The following is a 24,426-nucleotide window of genomic DNA, read 5'->3' as shown; positions in this document are numbered from 1 at the left end:
AATTTGAATTCGTTTGAGGAAGCCCTTTTTCCTTTTTCTTCTTCCTTTCTTCTTTGGGCCGACTTCTCCCGCTTTCTCCTTTACGGGCCAGCCGTTTCTCTGGCCCATCCCTGCGTCGGCCCAACGCCGCACCAATCCTCCTGCCGGCCCAGCAGCTCACCCTCCGGCCCAACCCGCGCTCCCTCCGCTGGCCGGCTCAGCTCCCGTTCCAGCCGTGTCATCGTCCTCCTCCCGCAACCGCCTGCCGGATCCCCTCCGCTTTCCATGCCGCGCGCGGAGTCCGCCTCGAGCCCGAGCTCGAGTCCGAGCGGGACTCCCGCACCGCGTCCGCCTCGCCCTTGGGCCCGCACGCCGAGACGCCCAAAAATAGCCGCCGCCTCGCCTCTTTTCCCCCAACCCTAGCTCGCCTCCTCCGCATCAAGCGCCGCCGTCACGCTCCTCCTCCGCCGCCTCTTCTTCTCCCTTGACGCCGCCCGAAACTCCGCGCTGCGGTAAGGACCTCGGCCGTGCGTTCCCAGGGCGTCCCGAGCCTTCCTCCGCCCGCACGAGCCGCCGGAGCGCCAGCTCGCCACCGTGCCCCGCACCGCCGCCTCCGCCGCGTTTCGCCCGTCGTCGACCGCCGCAATGCGCTTGCCGCACCCTCCGCTTCCTCCCGGTCCATCCCGCGCTCGAAGAGACGCCCGGACGCGATCGCCGCGCGCCGCCGATCAGCCGCCGCGAAGCGCCGCCGCGCCGCTACTTTTGCATTTAGGCCCCTGCAGTTTTTGCAAATTGCTCCGCAGTCCACCACAGTTCAAAGATCGTTTCAAAGAGGTTCTGTTTTCTTTCGTTTTAAACCCCACGTTTTTGCGAAATCAACCCGCAGTTCTAGGTTGCATTTTTGCTTAATTATGTTTAGGTCCTTGGTTTCTTGCAGCTAAGTCCCTGAAAGTTTAGTTTTCTCGCAGTTAAATTCCTGTAGTTTGTTTTAAGCGTATCTTTTGCATCCTAGCTCCGTTTTTAGCGTTCTTTGTGTCCACGCGTTCGTCTTGTCGTGTAGAATAGTTTTGTAAGCTTGTTTCTTTCTGTTTATGATGATTGGTGTACTGTTTTTAATTTAGTTCTTTTGTTTGCTTGTATATGCGTGCTCTGGATATTTGTCTTGGATGATTGATGCGAGTAGAACGAACGTACTTCGAGGACATTCAACAGAAAGAAGTTGAAGACATTCTGAGCAGCAATACTACTTATAGGAAGGCAAGTGTGTTTTGTGCTTTTGTCCCAATAACTTTATTTAATCACTATTGCATATGTTTGCATTTAATTTGATGGGTCCTATCAAGATTCGCCTAGCCTTTATGATCATTCCTTGTCAACCTGGGTTTATCTTTCTGTTGGGTAGCTATGCTTAGCTGCTATACTTGGGTTATGGTGGTCCTAATGAACAATATGATGAACTTATTTTATTGATGCTATACCTTTCACTAATACAAGATCGTAAAGTTTAATCGGAACATGGAGCGACCACCCAGGAAAATAGTGCTACCACAAGACTAAATGGCTCTAGTTTTGGCCGAATAATTAGAAACCTTAGTCTGGGGTAATCTTAGTCATGAAGAGGCAAGAGGGGGGACTGAGTCGTTACATCATCGGCCTGTGATAGGTTGTGCACGCCAGACACCGAAACCTTAGCGGGTTAACACTTACTAATGAATATTTGTAAAGGCCTCGTAGCGTCCCTATGCAATCACACCTCGGAAGTGTGGTATGGTGCCTGATCAGCACCGCATGGTTGGGTCAAAATTCTTTTGAACTTTTACGCGACTTGTGGGTAAAGATGTGCGACCTCTGCAGAGTGTAAAACCGATCGATCAGCCGTGCTCAGGGTTAAGAGCGGTCTGGACCCTCACATGATTAATATACTTGAAGATGGACTTAAATCGAGGTTACGGTTGTGCCATATGCTTATGGCTTATGTTTATGTTTCCATTAATTGTGGGTTGGTATATACTTATACCTTAGTAATCAGGTGTTAATAAAATTTGACCAACTAAAAATGCTTAATGCAGTCAACCAGTCAGCCTATCCTTGTTTAAGCCTTGCATTCATATTCTCCTCACACTTGCTGAGTACGACATGTGCTCACCCTTGCTATAAGCAACATTGCTCAGAAGAAGAAGCTAAAAGTTTGCTAAAGATGGTGCTGAGTTCTAGGCGTACACAACCCCCAGTCGATTGCCTGTGAAGTTTGGAGCCTCTGTTTCCAGGGTTTAAGCTGTATATCTCTGATAGTCTTGTAAGTCTTTAATTGTATCTTTTTACGTGATACTGTTGCTGTTATTCACTTATGATGTCACTATATGTATGAAACTAGATCCTGGCATACATATAGGTAGCACTTGGTTTTGTTTTAAAACCGGGTGTGACAAGCTTGGACTGGTAGTCTCGGTTCATGGAGTCTATGGACCAGGGTGCTAGAGTAGTCTACGGTGCACCACATCCACACGAAGGGGTATGGTTTATATCTGATCTAAGCCATCGGTTTTGGATCTAAAGGTTGCAACTTCATCTTCTAGCTCCGATCCTGCCCGACGACGACCACGCAGCGGCGCCATGCACGTGCATGGCTGGAACTTCGCCGGAGAAAATGTAGGACATAGTATGAATGACGTATTCCGATGATAAACACAAAAACAGAAAGAGGAGGCAAAGGGGATCTCAATTTGAGCCTACCAAGGGGCTGCGGTGGTTCGTCTCCGACCGGGTCGTGAGTGCTGCCGCGGCCGCCTCCGCTGCTCAGGGAAGTACATAGCCAAACAAAGAGGGAGGAACCGAGGAAGTGCAGGTGTTTATCACGCGTGAGAATTGGCTGTCCCATTTTGAATCTCGGCAAGATGATCGGACGCGATGGTGTGGCGATTGAGGACGCGACGGTGGCGGTGTGGTGATGGACCACGAGCACGATTGGTGGGACGTGAGGGGAAGGATGTGAGGGGCAGCGGCAGCGGGGAAGGGGAGAGGTGAGAGGCACGAATCGATCGTAGGGTCGAAAAATGTTTCTGTACGCGGAGGGACGTTCCAGGGCGTGCGGAGGGGGTTCCTTCGATCGTAGGGCGCAGAGACCCCCGTCGCCGCTTCTGTCGGGCACGAAGGGCTCCAAATCGATGGAGCGCGGGACGATGGAACGGAGGAACCGTGACGTACGACATTTCGTCACCTCTTTTGCGTTTTTTAGGAGTAGAGATTTCCAGCCACTCATCGTGGTCCTCAGTCCTCCCCCCATCGCGAACCCACCTCTGCCCTCCGACGACTAGGGCAACCCTCCCCGCCCCAAACTCCCGGCCGCCACCGCCCCGCACCCCAACCCCAACCCACTATCTCGAATTCAACTGCTTGATGATATTTTTCTTCTGATCCGGAAAGATTCACCCGGGAAAGATTCTATCTTTTTCGTATTATAAGCAGATCCAAGTCGGAACCGGCCTGTGGTAATGCATTATGTTTCTGATATTTGGTCATTAGTTCCTCTCTTGTTATCAACACGACAGTTTGTTGTTCTGTTGCTTTTTTTAAATAAAAAGAACCTTTGGTGAACTGCGGCATCTCTTCCTATGGCGAAGTTTGGAACATATTTCTTGGTACTTTAGAGTTGGGATCAGCATCTGTTGGCTACATTCCTCAGATCCGATGCTGTTCCTCATGTCAATACGTCAAATCTGAACCTTGGACTGAACCCGAGCTTAATTTTTTTGCACCTCGTTTTGTTGGCTCAGTCTTTAGTCTCAGTTGCTACGTAGCCATATATATGTCCTCTGCGAGTTGTGTATACTTTTTTTTTGTTTTGTTGGTTTGGTGCCGTGTCTTACATGCCAAGTTCTCTCATTGTGCTTCAAGTGGAATCAGCAAGGGCAAGTTAGTTATTCGTGCAAGTCAGTGACCAGTGAATATCTTTCACTTCTTGTTGAACTCAAACATCTAATTTAGCTTTTGGTTTCTAATTTCATAATTCATATGCATCAGAGTTTCTAGCACCTGGGTTCAACTGGTATGTTATAAAGTTGTTTGGCCCTTCATTTCACATATATCAATCATTGTTACATTTCAGGATTTATGCAGTAAATACAATGTTTTCTATTTGCAGCATATGTTTATGTTTCAGTGGTGTGTGATCCATTTTAGATAGAATGCCTCGTTTTATTTCATGGTCTTCTGAGTCATTGTTTGACCATTGCGTGCCTTGTAGTAATCTTCTTTGGAGCGTAATTCGAGATCAAACTTCCTTGTTTCAAAAAACGCAAGGATGGAATTGAAATTGAAGGCACCTGCCTGTGACAAAGATAATGGTAATGGCAATGATGGATCTATTACAGTGAGAAACGAGTATCCTCGGCGGCCTGCCCCTATTATTGACACTACCAAGGGCGGTTGGAGTTTCCATGAGAAGGTCGATAACTGTCCATCTGTGTGATATTCCTCTCCCATTCTATTTTCTCCCTGTTGTGCTGACTCTTGACATTCTCTCTTTCAGATGGCCAGGTCCGTAGTAAATGACATAATCATCCGAAACACTACTCCTAAGGTAAGTTACCTTAGAATTCAATTGATGGATCATTCCATTAGTTATGTTATTTTGTTTAATCCTGTAATATATATGGTGCTTCTACTGAAACAATATGTTTAGTGTTGTCATATATGAACCTTTGGATAGGAACATGTGGATTCACATACCTGAATCATGATAGGCTTTAGGTCCCCTTATATTCTCTATTCCCTTGCTGTTGATGCCTCATGTTTGGTTTCATCTCTAGGCTACCACAACTTGCTTGGTTTACAAGGTTCTGTTGTTGTTATCACATATGCACCTCCATAGACAGTTTGTTGAGCTCTTTTATATATATGCTGATGCCTTTCACCTTTTTCAATTCTAATGGATCCATCTAGTGGGTGTGTAATACATTCTTCGACAATTATGACCAAGTGGAGCCCATCCTTAATAAGGATAGCGCCCAGTGCTTCCTCCAATTTTTCGACAAATGCGAGGGCAGGGGCATGTCATGGAATCTTACCATCACTACACTAACCTTAACCTACATGATCAGTTTCAACGCCCTGCGGTGTGCAGAAGTTGTATTGGAGGGCAAGGCACCTGAGCTCTCTGGGATGCGTGCCAATCCCAACTTCATAAACAAGAATGGATACTTCCCGCTCCACGAAGCTGCTGAAAAGTTCTCTGTTGAGATGATCGAACTGCTCTTACGCCATGGCGCATCAGCCAATGTACGCACAGTTGGCAATGTTGTCATTGAGAACCTACTCCCGCTCCATGTTGCAGTTGAGAATACTTGCCTGCATAAGTATCTGGAGGACAATCTTTCTTCCAGCCAGAATCATCTGGATTACATCTACAAGCTTATCCATCTGCTGTATCTGCCTGAAATGGTTTGTGCCCGCCCCGCCCCCCCTCCCCATCTGCTGTATCTCGCGCGAACACAAAGTTCTTTTTCCAGCATGGCATGTAAAAAGTAGCTGTGGTCTTGCCATAGATCCCAGGCAACTGCTAAAATGAATTAGTGATACTAAGGACTGAGCACCCTTTCCATCTCGATTTGGCGGAGAAAGTATATAGTTTCCCGTTGTTAAGCTTTTGGCTTACTTCATGTGTCCGTGCATGTCTTCAATAAAATATACACTAAATATTGCTATTACCTTTTTTTTTCCTTGGAGTTTTTCCTTAATCCATATTTACTTTGATAGGAGGAAACAAAGCGATATATAGAAAGTTATTCAGCACAACTTGCTTTCATACAAATGTTAAATGACACTTTAATTTTTGTTCCTTGCTGTTTTACAGAAGATCTTCTTGGATACAACTAGACTGCTTGCAGAAAAGACAAATAATCTACTTGAAGAGGTCTGGATTTACATTGAGGGTGGAAAACTTATCCAGTCTGCAGTTCTACTGCTTGCTGCTCAGGAGCATATCCGTGGGAGCTGCTCCTCCAATATAAATGGCAGTAGTAAGAAAGATGGGTTTGACATTATCAATAAGCGTCTACTGAGGCTTTCCATTGCCTTAAGATGGGGAAAAGGCTCAAATGAAATGAAATGGCACAGAAGCTTCTGGAGGAAAAGAGAACACTTATTGATTGTGCAGGGCTGCTTGTTGATGTAATTTCCCATGTTGTTGAACCTCTTTCAGCATACATTCAGGCACATTCAGAGGTAGGCATTTTTCTGTCTATTGCCGCTGCAGTGCCTCAGATGCCTGGTTCTTAGTATTTTATTTTTTTATTTTACTACAGTTAGCATTGCTGTTAAGAAAATACATGCTCTAATCTTAGTAGCATGAAGAATGTTAATAGCTCTTACGTTGAATGAAAAGATTGATATATATGTTATATTTGACAGACTTGTAATAAGAGTTCGTTCTTTTTAACGGAGCTATACAGAAATGATCTTAACTTTTGCAAAATCACTGGTTGAGTTCATTATTTTTAATGAATCTAAACAGAAATGAACTTAACTTTTGCAAAATCGCTGGTTGGTTTGCAACCTGTTGACTCTGGTTGGATTTGCATAGACGGCATAACTTGCTTTGTTCTATTTGGTGGAGTTTCAACTTCGCCTTAGAAACATCTCAATTTTATACTTTCCACAGTGTTGTGGCTTCTCATTAAAGTTTAAGAGAGCCCCTGTTGTGTTGAGAAACTGGAGGCCTTCTCAACTAGTGCTTGGACCGTGAGGAGAGTCATACCTTCCTAGGTTTGTTCCAATAGTAGTACTCATCCTTAAGATAGAATATATCGTACTCTTGTCTAGTGAGCTAGAGATTGGATTGCATTGGTTATGAGAGTAGATACCATCTATTAGGGGTATTCCATCCCTACAATCTTCCAAGTAAATTTAATATCTGAATTCCAGAGTTGGTATTATATTAATAAGATTGCAACACATTTACTAATCAGATTGATGTGTAGTACATATGTCACGAGGTTTCTTTGGTATAATTTGGACTATGGAAGTGTTATATTACGTTGAACATATGCCAATTTCGTTTTAGCCTCTTGCTGCAATGTTTCGAGAGGTGTCTTGCTTAGACCAATGAACTTTTCTTACAGCAAGTATATATGAACTACGCCTGTCTTTTTCCATAACTCGGAGAACTACACTTCCAAGCTCAAAAATTACCAATGAACTAACTACTACTTCTTCGAACCCTCAACCCAGAACTGTACTTATTGTGCCCATATTTTCATAAAGATGCACATTTTACCAGCTGATGACAACTATGACCCACATGCCACGCATATATGGCTCTGCTGACCTCTGAGTGGTTGACATGTGGGCCTAGTATTGCAGCTCATGCTAAAAATAGATGCAGTTTTCTGAAGTGTAGTTTCTGATAATTTTTTAGCAAAGCTCACTGAAATCTATTCATTCTTTCTTGATGTTATAGGTTTGTGAACTCATAATTAGGAAAAAAACATGACGATATGCCTCCATTAAAGTTATTTATCTTGCTCCCTCATTGAATGTCTAAACCACCCATAGTAAGCAATGGACAAAGGAATTAGTCTTGTAAAATTGTCTCTAGCACTAAGGGCTTGTTTGGATGCTGCCTGCCAGGCAGCTTGTCAGCCCAGGCAGCAGCGCCAGCCGCAGGTGTCCGAAATTGGACCCCTGAGATCGCTGCCTGCGCCAGGCAAATTTGGCAAGACTCGAAGCAAACAGGCCCTAAATGAGGTAGTGAATTCTCTTCTTGGAATCATAGAACATCAAATAAAAAGGATCACTTTTCATCTATGGAATTAAAATAATCGAAGGGACTATGCCTTAAAACTGTCTCTTTTGTTTAATGTAATAAACATGAACTAGAAACAGCAAAAACCTCTACAATTTCTGTTGTAAGTCGTAACTTGGACTCATATATTGAGTAACTACTCCCTCCGTTCCGAATTATAGGTCGTTTTGGTTTTTCTAGGTTCATAGGTGTTTCCATGCATTTTAGATGCATACAAACACCTATGAACCTAGAAAAGCCAAAACGACATATAATTTGGGACGGAGGGAGTATTAATGAAACTTTTATACATCTTGTAACTGATTACTATATAATTATGCCATAGTAGTGAATATATTTTTTAGTTTGTATCAGATGCTATATGTAAGATGGCTAACAAGTCTGTGTTAATCTCATTAATATATTGTTATGAATTCAAGTTATGGCTATGTAGATACAGGTCATTCTATGTTAGGGTACAGATAATGCTGACCTTGTTTGTTTACAAATGAATAGACATATTTATAAAGAGCTTCTGTAACTATGCTGAATGTTCGCAGCTGGTGTTAAGTTTCATATTAGATAACCACTTTCTAAAATTTAACATGTTTTCTAAAATGTCTGCCCCTCAATTTTGTTCTTGTTAACATTCTTATTATGTAGTTTGTAGAACAAGTAGTAAACTGAATGTGATTCTATTTTTGTAACTGTTTTTTGCACGCTGTTCTATTGTCTTCCAACTCTTATTGCAAACAATTCTTTCCATCATCTCTTTGGTACCATTGTTTATATGATCGCTACATTGTATGCACAATAGGTTAGCAACGTATTGCCTTTTCTGTTTATTTTCCTCTACCTTATGCAACAGTTTGTATGTCATGCAGGTGTCCGAATGGAGGTCTTGGAACATGTTTCATCTATCCTCAAAGACTATGGGTTTCTCCCCACTGAAGAAGTCATGGACACTATAAACCTGTACTACTCTTCGTACTGCTTCACACAATAATTTTCTTGGCAAATACATGTTTATTTTGTTGATTATTTTATTTTGTCTTGGACTTTTTCTTGAAGCCAACCTTATGACTGCAAAATGTCAGACAAAAAGTCATGTAGCAAAGGTGTGTTGGGCGCAAGTGGTTCTTTATCCATTTAACAAAAAATCAGCCCTAACCTTTTTTTGTCATGGACTTGTAGGTGCAAACAGAGGAGTTATGGAAACGGCTATTCTGCATGCTGCAGAGGAAAAGGTAAAGATAATTAAATGTTGTTGTATTGGAGAATCTCTATCTTCGCTTCTTGATCTTTTTGCAAACTGCCTTGTTTTGTTGTGAGATGCAGTTCATGAGGTGTTCGCATAAACAATATTGTGGGTAATGTAGCATATTATCATCAGATTAGTCACTTGCATGTTTAGTTTGGTATCAAGTTAGATTTGGTTGCTAGTTCATTATTATGGGCTGGTGCTTATAAGTTATTATAAGCCATGACCATTTATCTCTTTATTAGAGACGCAAAGCTGTTGTCAATTTCTCATCTGCAGTCTCACCCCCCCACCCCACCCCCCCAACACACACACACACAACAAGAAAGATCTTGGCCTTGGCAATGTTTACTCTGTAATGGTCTGCATGCTTCAATTCAGTACTTTAAATTTTATTATGGAACAATGCAAACTGTTTGAAGTCAGGGATTGTCCTAGAACTTACCCTGTGAACAAATCTGCAAGTAATAGGTAAACTAGATGTTAAATGTATTTGCTTTACTTGCATTATGCTAACATCTATTTTCCCTTTTTTTGGGTGTGTGGGTGCTTGATCTTGTGATAACTGCTTTTGGTCTTGTTTCAGTTAGAACGGTAATAAGTAACACTGTGGTCGCAAAAAGAAAGAAAGCTACAGGAATTTATGCCTTTTTCCTGTTCCATTTTTTTATTTACATCAACTTCAAAATTACTTAAGGAAATTGATGTCCCAACTCGACAAACTACATTTCTTTGAATTGCTTCCAAATAGACAAATACACATCATATTGCAATGCCACAGCATTCCAACTACGATTCGTCTCTGCCATGCTAATGTGATGGAGAATGTCAGTCTGGCACATTATTGTTATTTTTAACACCTTAGTGTTGTTGAATAATTTGTTGCATCTGGAATTTGTTTGGTGCCTGTGAGAAAGATGCTGATAAAGGAAAGTGCAGTGCAACCTCTTTCGAGGCAATAACATAAGTATGTTCGCTTGTTATGTTTGTGCCCTGCCTTGTTCTGGTTCAACAGCTTATCATGTGTTATTTGAGCATGCTATTTGATTGTAACTTTATTGAAATATGTTACAGGCTGCAAGAACAGAAGTAGGTGGCGGATGGGATCCCACATATGCAAGGAGAAGTTATTTCCCATATTGGAGATCAGTGTTACGAACCCGTTGTCCTGTGAGAGTGTATCCAGCCTATGCAAGAGCAGAGGCTAGGTTCCCAATGGTCAATGGATGTACTCCAATTACAGATCATAAGCTTAGTTCAGTGGGAAGAATCACAGCACTTACAAGCAATCAACCCAAAAGGAGCTTTAGCACTGCTGCTATTGGGGCATTCAGGCTCTTGAAATTGCTAAAGCATGCATGAGTAGAAAGGTATGCCACAAATTTTGTTTCCCTGTCCCAATTTTTCTGAACATGTCCCACATGACCACAAGAATTAATGCGGTGAAGTTGCTAGTAAGACCAATCGCCCGATAGGACTTCTGTAACTTACTTGGTAGGGTTAGGTATTCTTTTACCGTGTCTTGTTTTCTGCTGTTTAAGTTTGTATGACACCATGCTCCAACATACCTTTGTGCCACCATGTTTTTGTTTGAGCAGGTGCCTGGTGGCAAATGGGTGTTACAACGTGCAAGTTTCTCCAAGATCGAGCTGGTTGGTCACTGAGTGTTGCGTTTTTTTAGTGGATGTTCCCAATTAAATGGCATTGATGTGGCTAAACCTTATGCTACTATGGCCTTTGTGTGTTAATGGCCGTGTAATACTAACTGACTATAACAATTGTGGGTGACCTGGACCTAGACAATGCCCTAGGCTTAATGCAATGGGAAATGTGCTTTTTTCCCCCCAAACGTGTCGGTTTGTGTCTCAAGACTCCAAAATGCAAATTCCACCCGCCTCTGAAATTACATACTATAGGGAAATGTTCATCGTGCCATCAAATTCGTTCGCGAGAGGTGGTTATCAAAGAATAACTAAAATCTTACGAAATTGGCTTCTTTTCTGAACTTCTGTATATGTGCTACGAAACATGTTTAAAGAGGACTAGGATCGTGCCCGTGCGTTGCTACGTGTGGCAAAATTTGTATTATATTATGATACACTGAGTATTCAATATGATGATAATAGTGTATTAAATAAACAAAAAACTCCTAACAAGAGTATAAAAATTATAGTGCTTTGTTATCATACGATTCTAACAATTTGTTGTTTTTAGCGTATTGAGATACACAAGGATCAATTCTACATATAAGTGTCAAAGCAAATATGAAAACATATAAAGTGGCTCATATTTGAGCCTTGAACTATCAGATTAAATGCATGAAGTGCACAGGACTTTGAGTAAGAAGGCACAAAGCACTTAACATTTAAGTTCATGCCTGCCATCCGATGCTAACAAACAATTATTTTGCAAAGGAAACTAAGACTAACACACTGATCACTTGAGTGCCATCTTGACCTTCCCCATGTTGTAATTTTATCTTGTTCTACAGAATTGTATTCACATTTGCCTGTGCATGGTTTCTACTAACTCAAGTACTGAAGTAGACATGTAGGATTGTATTGACGCAAAAATCGGACCACTGTGGCTCCATCGGTTGGGCTACTGTGACTTCATCGGCTGGGCTACAGTGACTCCATCGGCCGATTCTACCAGTCTTCGTCTTGTACCAGCACCTTCGCTACCTTTTGACGCCTTTTTTTCCGACACGTGTCAAAAAACGGTGTCAACAGATTGCTATAATAGCACCGATTAATCTTCTATATACCTATCTCATCAGCAACATAAGCTATGAAGAGTATTCATTCTTTTCACCAATCCATACTAAATAATAATGTATAGATCGCATTAGAACACATAAAAGGAAGTAGAGGCAAATAGTATGGGACCAATCAATATACTGTAGAATCATAGGCTTTCCCTTCCATCAATAACAGCTGGAAAAAGCTACAAAGAAAGTTAATAGTTTCAAAAGATAATGACAAAAAAACCAAGTAGATATTGTCCTCTTTACCTGAAATTTGTTACAGTTTTCCAAAATAACCAGATGGAGTGCACTTAAGGAAATTGATGTCCCAACTCGACAAACTACATTTCTTTGAATTGCTTCCAAATAGACAAATACACATCATATTGCAATGCCACAGCATTCCAACTACGATTCGTCTCTGCCATGCTAATGTGATGGAGAACGTCAGTCCGGCACATTATTGTTATTTTTAACACCTTAGTGTTGTTGAACAATTTGTTGCATCTAGAATTTGTTTGGTGCCTGTGAGAAAGATGCTGAAAGGAAAGTGCAGTGCAATCTCTTTTAAGGCAATAACATAAGTATGTTTCGCTTGTTATGTTTATGCCATGCCTTTTCACTTGTTATGTTTGTGCCATCCCTTGTCCTGGTTCAACAGCTTATCATGTGTTATTTGAGCATGCTATTTGATTGTAACTTTATTGAGCATGCTATTTGATTGTAACTTTATTGAAATATGTTACAGGCTGCAAGAACAGGAGTAGGTGGCGGATGGAATCCCACATATGCAAGGAGAAGTTATTTCCCGTATTGGAGATCAGTGTTACGAACCCGTTGTCCTCTGAGAGTGTATCCAGCCTATGCAAGAGCAGAGGCTAGGTTCCCAATGGTCAATGGATCTACTCCAATTAAACTTTGTTCAGTGGGAAGAATCGCAGCACTTACAAGCAATCAACCCAAAAGGAGCTTTAGCACTGCTGCTATTGGGGCGTTCAGGCTCTTGAAATTGCTAAAGCATGCATGAGTAGAAAGGTGTGCCACAAATTTTGTTTCCCTGTCCCAATTTTTCTGAACATGTCCCACATGACCACAAGAATTAATGCGGTGAAGTTGCTAGTAAGACTAATCGCCGATAGGACTTCTGTAACTTGCTTGGTAGGGCTAGGTATTCTTTTACCGTGTCTTGTTTTCTGCTGTTTAAGTTTGTATAACACTATGCTCCAACATACCTTTGTGCCACCTCCCTAATTGGTTTTTCATGCAAACACATTGGGTATAGATGCCACCGTGGCAGTTACAGGATCAACTTACCTACATGCTGCAGAGGAAAAGGTAAATACGATATTCAACTAATACTGCAGTGTTTCTATCTTGGTTTTTTTTTTTGCAAAGTCCCTTCATGTTTGCATCAGTGAGGTGCTGTTCACACTACAAACAAACAGTATCGTATGGTATTGTATCACATATAGCAGGAACTAGATGCCTCAATTTCTGTATTTCTCTTGCATGTTCAGAAAATCCTTTGGCTGTAATAATGCAAACCTTTCACAAAAGGGTATCGTCCAAGCTAGATCTTAGTATTCTGTGAATTAATCTGAAAGCAATTGGTCAGCTAGAGAGAAAATGTCCTATTAAGTTTTACTAATATGCAGAGACCTATTTTACCTCTTATCTCTCTGGCTGTCTTGTTTAGTCATTTTGATTATAATTTGGAGATGATATATGTGTAATATTTATCAAATCCATTGTTATGACTAATCATTATTCGAATTTGCGATGGCAAAAAGAAAAGAGCAGCCAGAGTATCTGTATTTTGTCCTGATTGGAAATGTTTATATTTTCCTTCATTTCTTTTTTTTTTGCAAGGATATTTTTCTTCATTTCGAATCCTGTAAAGAACAGGAAATTTCTAAATTGGCCATGTGATGTCCTCTGCGCACGCCTTTGAATTGCCTTTAAAATCAAGTGGTATATTTGCAATCGCTAGTACTCCAATGACAGATGATTTACATCTGTCAGACTGTCACACACTAATATAGTAGAGAGACTACAATGTTCCCATCTGGCGTTTAACCAAAGAAAAGGGAGAAACAGAATAAAACGTTAAAAGAAAATTAAAGTTGGCTCAGCCATGGCTGAATTGTGTAGATTGTTCAGATTCGCCAAATACATCCAATGTGAGACCTGAAAATGGGGCTCGGTACATTTTGTTTTTCTCTAACTAGCATGATCTTTGACTGCTTTTACTGTTATTGAACAATTTTGGCAATCAGAAAAAATTACTGGGTGCTTGTAAGATAGATCCTGATGAAGCAAACTTGCACTGTGAATATCAGAGGCAATAGCAGAAGCATGTTTCAGTTGCTATGTTATGCATGCAGATTGCTCGTTCAGCAGTGTATCATGCGCCTTGGGCGTGGTAATCAGCTACTAGCCTACATTCTAGTAAACACCCTTTGTATCTGATGTTTTATTTTTAATTAATAATTTTGAATAGATTATGATATCTTTTGAACTAGTAGTGCAAAATAACATGCATGTACCATTTGGAGTGTGTTCCTGGCTAGTTGCAAAAATAAGGATGCTATGGGTTTCTAGTTTCTACGATCCTTAATTATTTTTACTGAACTCTGCCACAAGCTGCGCGGAAGAAAATCAGAGGATGGGATCCAACATACAGGAGGAGAAGTTTCTTCCTGTATTGGAGATCGGTGCTGCAAGCCAAGTGCCGTGTGAGGATGTATCCAACCCTATGCACGACGAGAAAACGAAGGCATGTCTGAGCTCTCTCTCGAACAACTCCGGAACGCTTCAAGCAACTCATCAATGGGCAGTGGAAATCGTAATAAAGTTGGCCAGTCGGGAAGAATTCCCCAGCAACTGGTGAGCAAACATCAATCGAGAAGGCTCTTTTGTCACCGCTGCGTTCACTCTCTTGAAGGTGCCAAAGAAAGAGTGAATGGTAGAATAATGGTATGTGTCGCGTGGTTTTTTTTTCCTGGTTGATGATTATGTGCGTTCAAACACAAAGTGCATGAAAGGAAAGCTTTGAAAACATATCATTGAAAGTGAATTGCTGAAGATATAACCTCAGTAAAATCCACGTCGATTGAGAATTCATCAAAGTTTGCTGGCCGAGTGCCTTTTTTTTTCTCAATTGAACAGATCGACGTGTGAATTGTGGCTTGTTGTACACTTGTACTATTGCTGCTGCTTTTTCTTTTTTACAGCAATCACCTCGGCTGCACGCAGTGTTTGTGTGTGAGCAGAGAGATGCCTCTGTGCCTGTGGTTAGTTGGGCAGAGCTGTGTATTATTGGGTACTGCCCCGCCGTACTAGGGGAGAATTGTTGGCTTTGATCTATAGAAGTAGCATTTTTGTTGCACCTTATCATGCGCAAATGGTACATGCACGTTGCTGGTCTGCAGAAAACGCTCGAGGCATGACCTGACTGAAACTTTATCGGCAGAGTTGTGCTATGCTATGGTCTGGCACTCTGGCGTGTTGATTGATCGGACTGAGCACAGAGCACGCCAGGTCGGGTCGGGACTCGGGAGCAGCGGCCAGCGGCGACGTAGCAACGGGCCAGCGACGACCGCGCGCTGGCGGCTCGTGCGCCCAGCGCCAGTTGCTGCGCACTCTTGGCTCGTCCTCGGTTGACTCCCGAGGGCGCGGAGGCACGTGCTGTACTGCTGTGACCGAAGCCGAACCCAACGGGGGAGGACGAGCGGGTAGCGCGTGCTGGATCGCGCGCGCGCGCATGCCACGGCCGACGGCGCGCGCCGCGCGGAGGGTGCTTTTGGTCCTGGCCTTCCGGGGCTCTTCTCTGTTTTCAGTCCGGGACCAGTTTCTCCTCTCTTCCTACGCAGTAAGAAAGAGCAATGCTCAAACAAAACGGCAAAAAGTACAGCTACAGTACGCGTCAATAGAGCCATACTTACCACCACCGTTGTATAAGCCGCGCTACAGCTGTTTAGTACTCTATCTTCGAGAACGAACTACATTTACTACAACTTAAACTGTCAAATCAAGATTGTTTAATCTCAGCATCTTTGCATATTAATGCTCGGATCTCATTCTTATCCCAAACTGCAAAAATCATGCTCAGCCAGTAATAATCTAGCACAGTATAAGTACTGCATTTTATCCACATGGTCAAGTCAACAAGAGAGGAGAAATCACAGCCGTGACTGCTACCCTCAGGGCCCACCTGTCAGATTCAGAATAACAAAACTCCGCAGCAAAATCGTCCACCCCGGCCTCGCCACGCCGGGATACCCGCCGGCTACTCCGCCACCAGCCAAGCCAAACCGAACCCAAAGCCACCTTTTACTAGCGCTGAGCCGGCACCCCCGCGTGCGGACCGTGCTTGCCTCGCACTGTCGCCATCTCGCACTCCCTGTCGGTGGTCGCCCCGCTCCTTGCCTTCTTCTCCCGGCTCCCCCACTCCACTCCACTCCACTCCACTCCCCTCCCCCTGTTTCCACTTCCCCCAGCCGGCGCGGCTCAGGCTCCGCGCTAATGGCGGTCGACCCGCGGCAGGTGGTGGCGGGGTTCCTCACCCTCTCCATGTTCGTCATGCTCGGCAACATGATCAAGCACGACCACTTCTCCTCCCCCGGCCCCCAGGTTCGTCCCTTCCTCCAAGGATCTCCCCTTCCCCTCTCTCTCGATTTCCTCTCATGGGGTCCGGTGGTAGCTTGCTGGTTCTTGATTTGGTGGTTGCGTGGCAACTTCGCCGTGAGTGAGAATCAGGCACTTTGTTTCTTCTACTATAATCCGTGTTGTTTGTGTGAGGGGACATGGATGGCGGCGATTGGTCCCGTTGCTGGTCTGTGTGGAGTGCGGCGTGTGATTAGGATTTCCATTTCGGTTTAGTTCTTGCAAATCTGAAGTGATTTGGGGATCCAATACTGAAGGGGGATCTCGCACTGTTCTGCGGCCTTGACTTCTGGGGCTTAGCTAGGGTTTATATTATTCAATTCCAGTCCATTAGCACGTTGCCCCGAGGTTATTAGGTACTTAAGTCAAAGGAATCAGAATCTCGGTATCTGTAAACAACACATTATCGGGAGCGTCCCCGGAAAAAGCCTGATGGTGGGCCACATCCTTGAGAAGAAAAACACCAGTTGGGTGGATATAAAGCAAAAGGGGGAAGTCATTATTCTTAAATCTCTTTGCAAACAGTCACTATCCTACATCGCATTTTAAGATTTAAGATAGTTCCATCAGTCTCTCCAACAATGAAAAGCTAAAAGGTGTCCTCAACTAACCGGCTGCATCTAATTTGCCAAACCGCTGAATTATCTGCATAATCTTGCAGACTAGGGAGCTGATGTAGTGATATTATCAGTATCTGATAGATCAGGGTTATTGGGAGGATTTGTCTTTTCAACTGATCAAGGCTTGCTGTAACCGGAATCCATGTTTGTGAACAGCTGGGCTTGGAGGCAACAGGTGCAGAGTTTAACACAATGAAGCTTGACGATAATGCTGAAATGAGCAATATCAATACGGGTGGAGTTGAGAACCTAATGGACGCTGATGAGGAGGTTAAACCTTGCTGGACCATACCAAGTCCAAGTAAGTAATAATCCATTCTTAAATTTTATAAGTTCTTCAGATCTGAACCTTTTCCTGAAAAAAAGTGGTTACTGATACTAACTAATATGATTTCTGTAGAAACTCAACCATCTAATGGTTACGTGACATTCTCCTTGACTATGGGACCAGAATATCACATCTCACAGGTGAACCTCTAACTCTTAACTTGTTGGCATGATTTCTCATATAAGCAAAAATAAAGCCATGTGTCTGCTATTCTGTTTGATTGAATTCATGGAACACCATTCCACAATTTTCATCTGCAGATCACAGATGCTGTGGTTGTTGCAAGGTATCTAGGTGCAACACTTGTACTTCCAGATATAAGAGGAAATGAATTAGGAAACAAGAGGTATGCTTCTTTGATAAGAGGATGACTTTCATTTCCTTAAGATAAATCCTGTTGCAGATACGTAAATGCTGCAACATTTTGTGCATACAGTATGAGCCTTTACTCTAGGAATTCACGACTATTTTCATAAATGTGACCATTATTGTCCATCTCAACTAATGGCATAAGTTTTATGAACAGAAAATTCCAAGACATGTACAATGTGGATAAATTCATGAGAAACCTGGAAGGTGTTGTGGAAGTAATAGAGGAACTACCTGATGAAGTGAGTGCTAAGAAGCCAGCACTTATTAGAGTACCAAACCGAGTGACTGAAAGCTTCATCACGGACACCATCCAGCCCATCTTCCAAACAAACAACTACTTAAGACTTGCGGTCATTTTCTCCTCAGTGAGTTTAAGACCGAGGGAGACTAATAACAAGGACTTGGATGCGACTGCTTGCCTTGCAATGTTCAGTGGCCTCGAATTGAAACATGAATATTCTGAAGTGGCCAGAAAAATGCTGGATGGTCTTAAAGAATTAAGCAAGAAATCAGATGGGAAGGTCTTGGCAATTGATTTGCGGACCGACTTGCTAGAAAAGAAGGCTTGCAAAACAACCAGAGGCGCTAGAAGAAAAGGCTGCTATAACACTGATGAGGTTTTGGGTTTCCTGAGGAGTGTTGGCTTCTCTGCTAATACAACCATCTACTTGACTGAGACCTGGTGGCACAAAGGCCTCAATGATCTGAAGGAAGAATTTCCAAACACCTATACCAAGGCAAGGAACTTACTCCGCGTCTTATTAATGTCAATTATATTTTGTTTTCTCCCAAGCATTTCTTCCTAAATGCTACACAGTGAGAGATAATCTCCTGTTCCCTTACCATGGTATAAAAGCTGTCAATCGTATTCTGTTTATGCTAACAGACAAAAAAAAGCTTGTCTTAGATTGCATAGGAAAACAAACACAACTATTCTTTTCAGGTAAACTAACTAGTGCAGTTTTGTGTTCCCACAGGATGACATAATACCAGCTGAGAACAAAGGCGAGTTCCTGAAAGCCAGCAACGCCGACCTAGCGAGGGCTCTGGACCTCGAGATCTGCTCCCAGAGCGACGTGTTCGTCCCAGCCATCGCCGGCCTGTTCTATGGCCACGTGACCGGTAAGAGGATCGCGTCGGGCCGTACCCAAATCCTCGTGCCTTCCCCTAGCGCCTCGACCCAGGCTTCAGACTTCATCTCCACTTACATCTCCAGCAAGAACCACCTCGCATACAAATGCTACTGCTAGCATGGCTTTTCTACCGTCGCTAATAAGAAGATCGGCTGAAGCTAGCCGCTGGGCAGTGCTGCGCTCTGGGTGCATATACAAGTACCTCGAGTTGACATGATGTACACTAGTTAAGGTTTTGTTACGAGGAATATTAATTGTCGTGTGTTGTATGTTGGTTACTTGTTTGGGGATTGAAATTTGGTATAACAGCGAGGAGCAAAGAATTGCAAGTATGCTGTAAAATGAGCATGAGGTCTACCTGTTGCTGCGGAAACTGTGAAATGCGTGAGCTCTACCTGTTCTTTCATGGAAATCATTGCGTCGGCAGGTTGATGCCTTCACGCCGACGGCGGGCAATTGCGTTCTGTGGGCGACTGGGCGGGCCTGGGCCCTGGGGGCACGTTTGAGCTAACAAAGCACGGCGGCAGGTGGTCCCCGGCCGGACCCAGAACTGGCGTCGCGCCATGGGCGTTGGGCCCCGGGAGAACGATGCCGCTGTTGGCCCGCTTGGTCCAGGTGGGGGAGGCCACGGTCCCGCCATTGACCAAGTCAGTGGTGGCGCATGACTGCGTGCAACGGTAAAGACGTGAGTGATGAACTGATGATTGACGAGGGATGTTTTGCAGTTCAGACCCTGCTTTGTCGAACATTCCTGTTAGGCTCCCAGGGACCGGATCGTGAGTATATTCTCCTGATCAGGCATTGGCGTGCTCGATTCTTAATTGTTCCTGATCAGGCATCGCATTGCTGCACTGAGGCCGACTATAGAAATGACAAACGAGCATAATTAGAGGGGACAGCAACTGCAGTTCGCAACACAACTAGCTAACCCATAAGCCAACTAGATGGAAATTCATGGGCAATGTAGGTCTAGTTTCAACAAATTTGCAAAGAATGGAAAGGGTAGTAGTTGCACAGCACAGCCTGCAGCTGCTTCAGAAAATGCTGTTCAGACAAACGCCACGGCCTTTTCCTAAACGCCGTTCAGCTGCAGGTTTGCTGCACTTGCCAGCATCCCTGCTAAACCTCAGCTCTTGACGCCCTGCTCTTCATCTACAACGTGCAATGCAATAATGCAGGCAGGGACTAGTGTAAGCTTGCTGAGTGAATGCAGATAATCAATGGCAAATGATCGGGGGTTTAGACATACGCTCGTGAATTACCTTGGTGTGGTCTTCTTCCACGACAAGAACACCGCTTGAAGTAGCTTTGGAAAGGCCTGGCAGGCACGGGAATGAATTTCCCAAGATAGGCGAGGGGCCAGCTGGATTGAAAAAGGGCACGGATCATCAGAATGTAGTTATGAGTGAGAGACGTAAATGAACCGAGGATGATTGGGCTGTCATCGAATCAGATTCAGAGCTTGTGAAAGAGTACTGTAAAGGATATGTTGATTCTAGCCGGCAGTCATGCGTATTCTAGTTGTTCACTGACGTAGCAGAGAACATAACTGCAAGCTAGGTTTATACACTTAGGTTGATGCAAATGTGTTAACGTTCAACATCATTGTAGCTATGCATTCATTCTTCAAGGTTAGCATTACAAACTGTTTGGTTTGACATTAACCAGAAATAATACTTGGGCATAAGGAACACTAAGCCACGCTGTAGGTATTTTGAGTGAGACAAAAGTAGCATGCTTGCATACCTCACTGCACCGATAGCAACTGACAGCAGCCATAGTCTCCAATTCAGTCTAGCAGTATCGAAGAATTTCCCAAGGAACTCAATTATCAATATCTGCTAGAGAGTGTTAATACCTGCGCTCTGTCAAACCATGTAAAAGCATTCAAATAGCATATTACCTGAAGCACAGTAGTTGCACCCACTATGCCCATGAAAAGGTGGTTGTTTGTAGCTTCCTTGAAGACATTCTTCTCTTCAGGCTTACGGGCATTAAACTCATTGAAGATCTGACACAAATGGCACAGCAGATATGGGAAAACAATTAAGAATACGTACCATGATATAATATAACACTTGCCAAGCTGCTAATAAGCTATAGAACACAAATGACTTTGGTATAAATTTACAGGGGGTATATCCAAATAACAAAGTAGAAATATAGCTAGCGTATAGCCTAAAAATTGACAACAATCTTATTACTGAAATCTTGAATTGGAGAGCAACCAACTTACTTGGCAGAAGACAAATGCATTAAAGACAAAGGTATTTTTCATTTTATCAGCATGCTCCCTACTTTCATTCTGTAAACGCAGAATCCTTTTGCCATCAAAATTGAAGATGAGAAGAACTGCTATCTGGTAAAGAGCCTGCAATGAAATCAATATGTGAAAATGTATACGAGCTCATTCAACAGGACATACTTCAATACATAAAGATGAGCAACTAAGAGACCTGGATAAAGAGGTTTCTCCACATAACATTAGTCACAAGAGGTTCCCTGCAGAAGTAAATTAGAAGTATATCAATACTGCTTTTTGCACAACACCTAACTACATAATAGAACAGAGTACACAAAACAAAGGTGCTCATAGCTATCAAGGATGCTGTGCCATGCCTTCGGCCAACAGGACGCCTCTTCATTAGGTTGTCTGTTGGTGGTTCAGTTGCCAATGCAAGAGCTCCCAGTGTGTCCATGATAAGGTTGACCCAAAGAAGCTGCCAAGGGTGTACATTAAGTAGATGAAAACAAACTGAACATAATTTGCCATAATTTGCAAGAAATGCACCAAATAAAATTCCTGCAAGGTCTAAATTAATTGGTTTACTATTTTTTTTAAAAAAGAATAGCAATCTATTGTAATAATCGGTAACAATTTTTTCTAATAAACAGAAAGGATTTTTCATTATGCTTTTCATGCACATGACAAGCTAAACTACTCCTGTAAAAAGTGGAATAGGAGAGAGGAGATGGCTCCTATCGTTTCCCCTCCCGCCGGTATCCACCCCGGAGCCGGCAGACACCACCAAGGCCGTGCACTCCTCACGGTCAACCTCCCAGCCCCTTCCCCCGGCGTCGGCTTACCCGTTCTCTCCCCTCTCTCCTTTGGCGCAACCTTTCAAGCCGGCGGGACGCTTGAAGGTGGAGCGCTGGAGCGACGGCTCTCCCACCTCGGACGTTTCCATACTGGGAGGGCCTCCTACCGCGACGTGCTGCTTGCCCTGCCGACTCGGCCGCTGCTGCGGTGTCCATGGAGTCTTTTGCTTTGCCGGTCGACCGGCCGCCGGTGAGGGAGCAGCCGCGCCCGCCATGCCAGCTCAGGTCAGTAATCGTGGGCACCATCCGCTCCGAGGTACACCATGGCCGCTTGGCCAGTCGTGGTCCGGATGCGGATGGATTCCAGATGGTGTAGCGGAGGCGACGTTGCCGCGGCTCTGGCATGTGCCGCCCCGTTCATGGAGGCCGCCGCCAGGTCCCGGAGGATTTGAGGAACAAGTGCTTCAACTGTTTCTCCACGGCCCATCCGCGAACATGCTGTTTTCGTTGCCGGTGGCCTAGGCATCGCTCGTCCTGCTGTCCGGCTCGCCGGGAGAACGGAGCCCCTCCGGCCCGGGCACCGGCGTCGTCTGGATGCCGCGCTGCGGTGTTCCGATCGTCTTCTGCCCCAAGGAGAGTCTTGGTCTGGCGGCGCATCTCGGCTCCCATCGAGGTGTCGTGTGCCCAGGTTCAAGGGCGGCATACGACTGCCGGTACAGAAACCGGCGGCACGGGTGGCGCTGGGAGGCAACGAAGAAGGAACAGGCGCAGGCGCTCATCTACCCGCGGGAACTGAAGACCCTGACAGTGGCGGCGACGATGATTCTCAACCCACGGGGCCCTTGGCGCCGTCCATGGCCACTGCTTCACCATGCATAGGCGCGCCACCAGTCGAGAGGTGCGTCCTTGACTGGTCGAGTGACATGACCCGGGCCGAAGACTCTCTCCGGCATGCTTTCTTCGTCTCGGTCATCACCAGCGGGCGGCGATCTCAAAGGAAATGGTGATGGCTGAGCTTGTGAGTCAATTCGAGCTGCTTGCTAGCTCCTCCTCCCTGACGCCGGCGGAGCTTGAAGACTTCCCGCTCGTCCTGCCGGATGAGCAAACAGCGTCGCGTGTCTATGGGAATGGCAGACCCATCAGAGCACCGACATTCAGACTTCACCTGAAACGCTGGTCACGGCAAGCTCATGCTGAAGCTGGTTCTTTGCGAGTATTGGTGAATTTGACGCTCAGGGGTGTTCCACAGCATGCATGGAATCTAAGGACGGCTGAGCATCTCTTGAACAAGCACTGCTGGGTACTCCGTCTTCTTCCTGAGACGGTGGATCGTTCGGATTTGACATCCTTCAAGCTCTTGGCCTGGTGTTCCCAACCTGAAGCAATTCCATCGGCCAAGTTCTGGAAATTGTTGAGCCGCCCACTGGAGACGATGAGTGGCCACCGATCAAGAGAAGTCTTTGCTACAACATCAGCATCTCTACTGCTGTCATCTTCCCAGCTGAGGGAGAGGGCGCCTCTGGTTCGTCTTCCTCCTCTGAGGGTGATGGCCATGGTCCAAGGCGTCAGCGCCGTCGTCGATCGCCGTCTCCTCCCCCGCCGGCTGACTGCTCCGGTGAGGGTCGAGGAGCGCAGATCCCGATGCATGACAGCCTGGGACCCAGAGCCCCCGCTTCGGGTGAAGACTGTGGCCCACATCAAGCTGCCACGGCGTCATTCTCACCAAGAACCGAGGAGGTTAGCACTGAAGGCTCTTCGAGTCCCGTCCCGGAGCTGGAGGGAAGCATGACTGGGGCCTTCGACTCCGGCTGCTTCGGGTCCTGCCCCCTTTACGCATGCGCCGGACTCGAGACCGGGAGGAGACGATGCTGACCCCAACCCTTCGATCCCCATGGCAATTACTGCTGTGGCGGCGGGCGTGACACTGGGCTGTTGCAGCTTTCTAAAATTTTTAGCTTTTAAAAAGTTTTAGTCCCACTCTAGTCCATGGATTAAGGCCCTGTTTGAAAGAGGAGGGCTAAAGTTTAGCACCCCCACTTTAGCTCATTTTAGCCCCCAAGCTTCCCAAACAGGTGGGCTAAATTTGGTGGGCTAAACTTTAGCCCCCCACTAATCATTTAGTCACTTGGGGGTAGCTAAAATGGACTAAATGGACTAAAAAGTGGTCCCCCTCTACCACTTTCCCCCCTGCACAACGATTATCCCCATCAGTTAATGGATATTTGTCAGAGGCTTCAAGGCATGAAATAACGGTAATTTTTCTCACACTACCAGGCTTCCCGCCCTAGTTTTCTTTTAAGCGTTGGTATATTCTCAAGGTATACATTTTTCATATCAAATGTGGCCCTATTCGAGACATTAGGCATGATTCACACTCAAATCATGCTGGCTTTCCTGGAGTGCCCTATTTTGGGGTAGGGTCGAGTACTCCTGTGAGTCCAAAACATGTACTGGGACCACACACTGGTCAGGATCCTTGCTCGCTGATTTTTTTTGGTGGCAA

The 24,426-nt window shown here is 44.7% G+C and overlaps 2 protein-coding genes and 1 non-coding gene across 3 annotated transcripts in view; 2 read left to right on the top strand and 1 right to left on the bottom strand.

Moving 5' to 3' along the window:
- Positions 1–2,281: 2,281 nt before the first annotated feature.
- LOC101779560 lies at positions 2,282–10,869 on the top strand. The gene is made up of 10 exons (XR_002676285.1): positions 2,282–4,423; positions 4,508–4,558; positions 4,921–5,418; positions 5,831–6,201; positions 7,606–7,722; positions 8,644–8,734; positions 8,831–8,877; positions 8,954–9,006; positions 10,095–10,390; positions 10,619–10,869. It is a non-coding gene; the product is annotated as an uncharacterized LOC101779560 (transcript).
- A 5,255-nt stretch (positions 10,870–16,124) lies between these two features.
- On the top strand, positions 16,125–19,257 carry LOC101755204 (uncharacterized protein At1g04910). The gene is made up of 6 exons (XM_004957196.3): positions 16,125–16,398; positions 17,208–17,352; positions 17,452–17,519; positions 17,640–17,725; positions 17,906–18,488; positions 18,729–19,257. Exons 1-6 carry the CDS (start codon positions 16,291–16,293, stop codon positions 18,999–19,001), a joined length of 1,263 nt encoding a protein of 420 aa, XP_004957253.1. The 5' UTR covers positions 16,125–16,290; the 3' UTR covers positions 19,002–19,257.
- A 525-nt stretch (positions 19,258–19,782) lies between these two features.
- Positions 19,783–24,426, bottom strand: part of LOC101779159 (calcium-transporting ATPase 5, plasma membrane-type-like) — an 18,785-nt gene continuing 14,141 nt past the window's right edge. Inside the window, exons 25-31 of the mRNA XM_022824110.1 lie at positions 21,504–21,604; positions 21,341–21,386; positions 21,121–21,255; positions 20,788–20,895; positions 20,631–20,722; positions 20,147–20,247; positions 19,783–20,036 (exon numbers count right to left, since the gene is read on the bottom strand). Of these exons, the coding sequence (XP_022679845.1) occupies positions 20,011–20,036; positions 20,147–20,247; positions 20,631–20,722; positions 20,788–20,895; positions 21,121–21,255; positions 21,341–21,386; positions 21,504–21,604 (609 nt within the window). The 3' untranslated portion in view covers positions 19,783–20,010. The remainder of the gene's footprint in view (positions 20,037–20,146; positions 20,248–20,630; positions 20,723–20,787; positions 20,896–21,120; positions 21,256–21,340; positions 21,387–21,503; positions 21,605–24,426) is intronic.

This window comes from Setaria italica, chromosome II (genome assembly GCF_000263155.2).
Source record: "Setaria italica strain Yugu1 chromosome II, Setaria_italica_v2.0, whole genome shotgun sequence".
Taxonomy (NCBI): domain Eukaryota; kingdom Viridiplantae; phylum Streptophyta; class Magnoliopsida; order Poales; family Poaceae; genus Setaria; species Setaria italica.
This window is presented reverse-complemented; position numbering and strand designations above follow the sequence as displayed.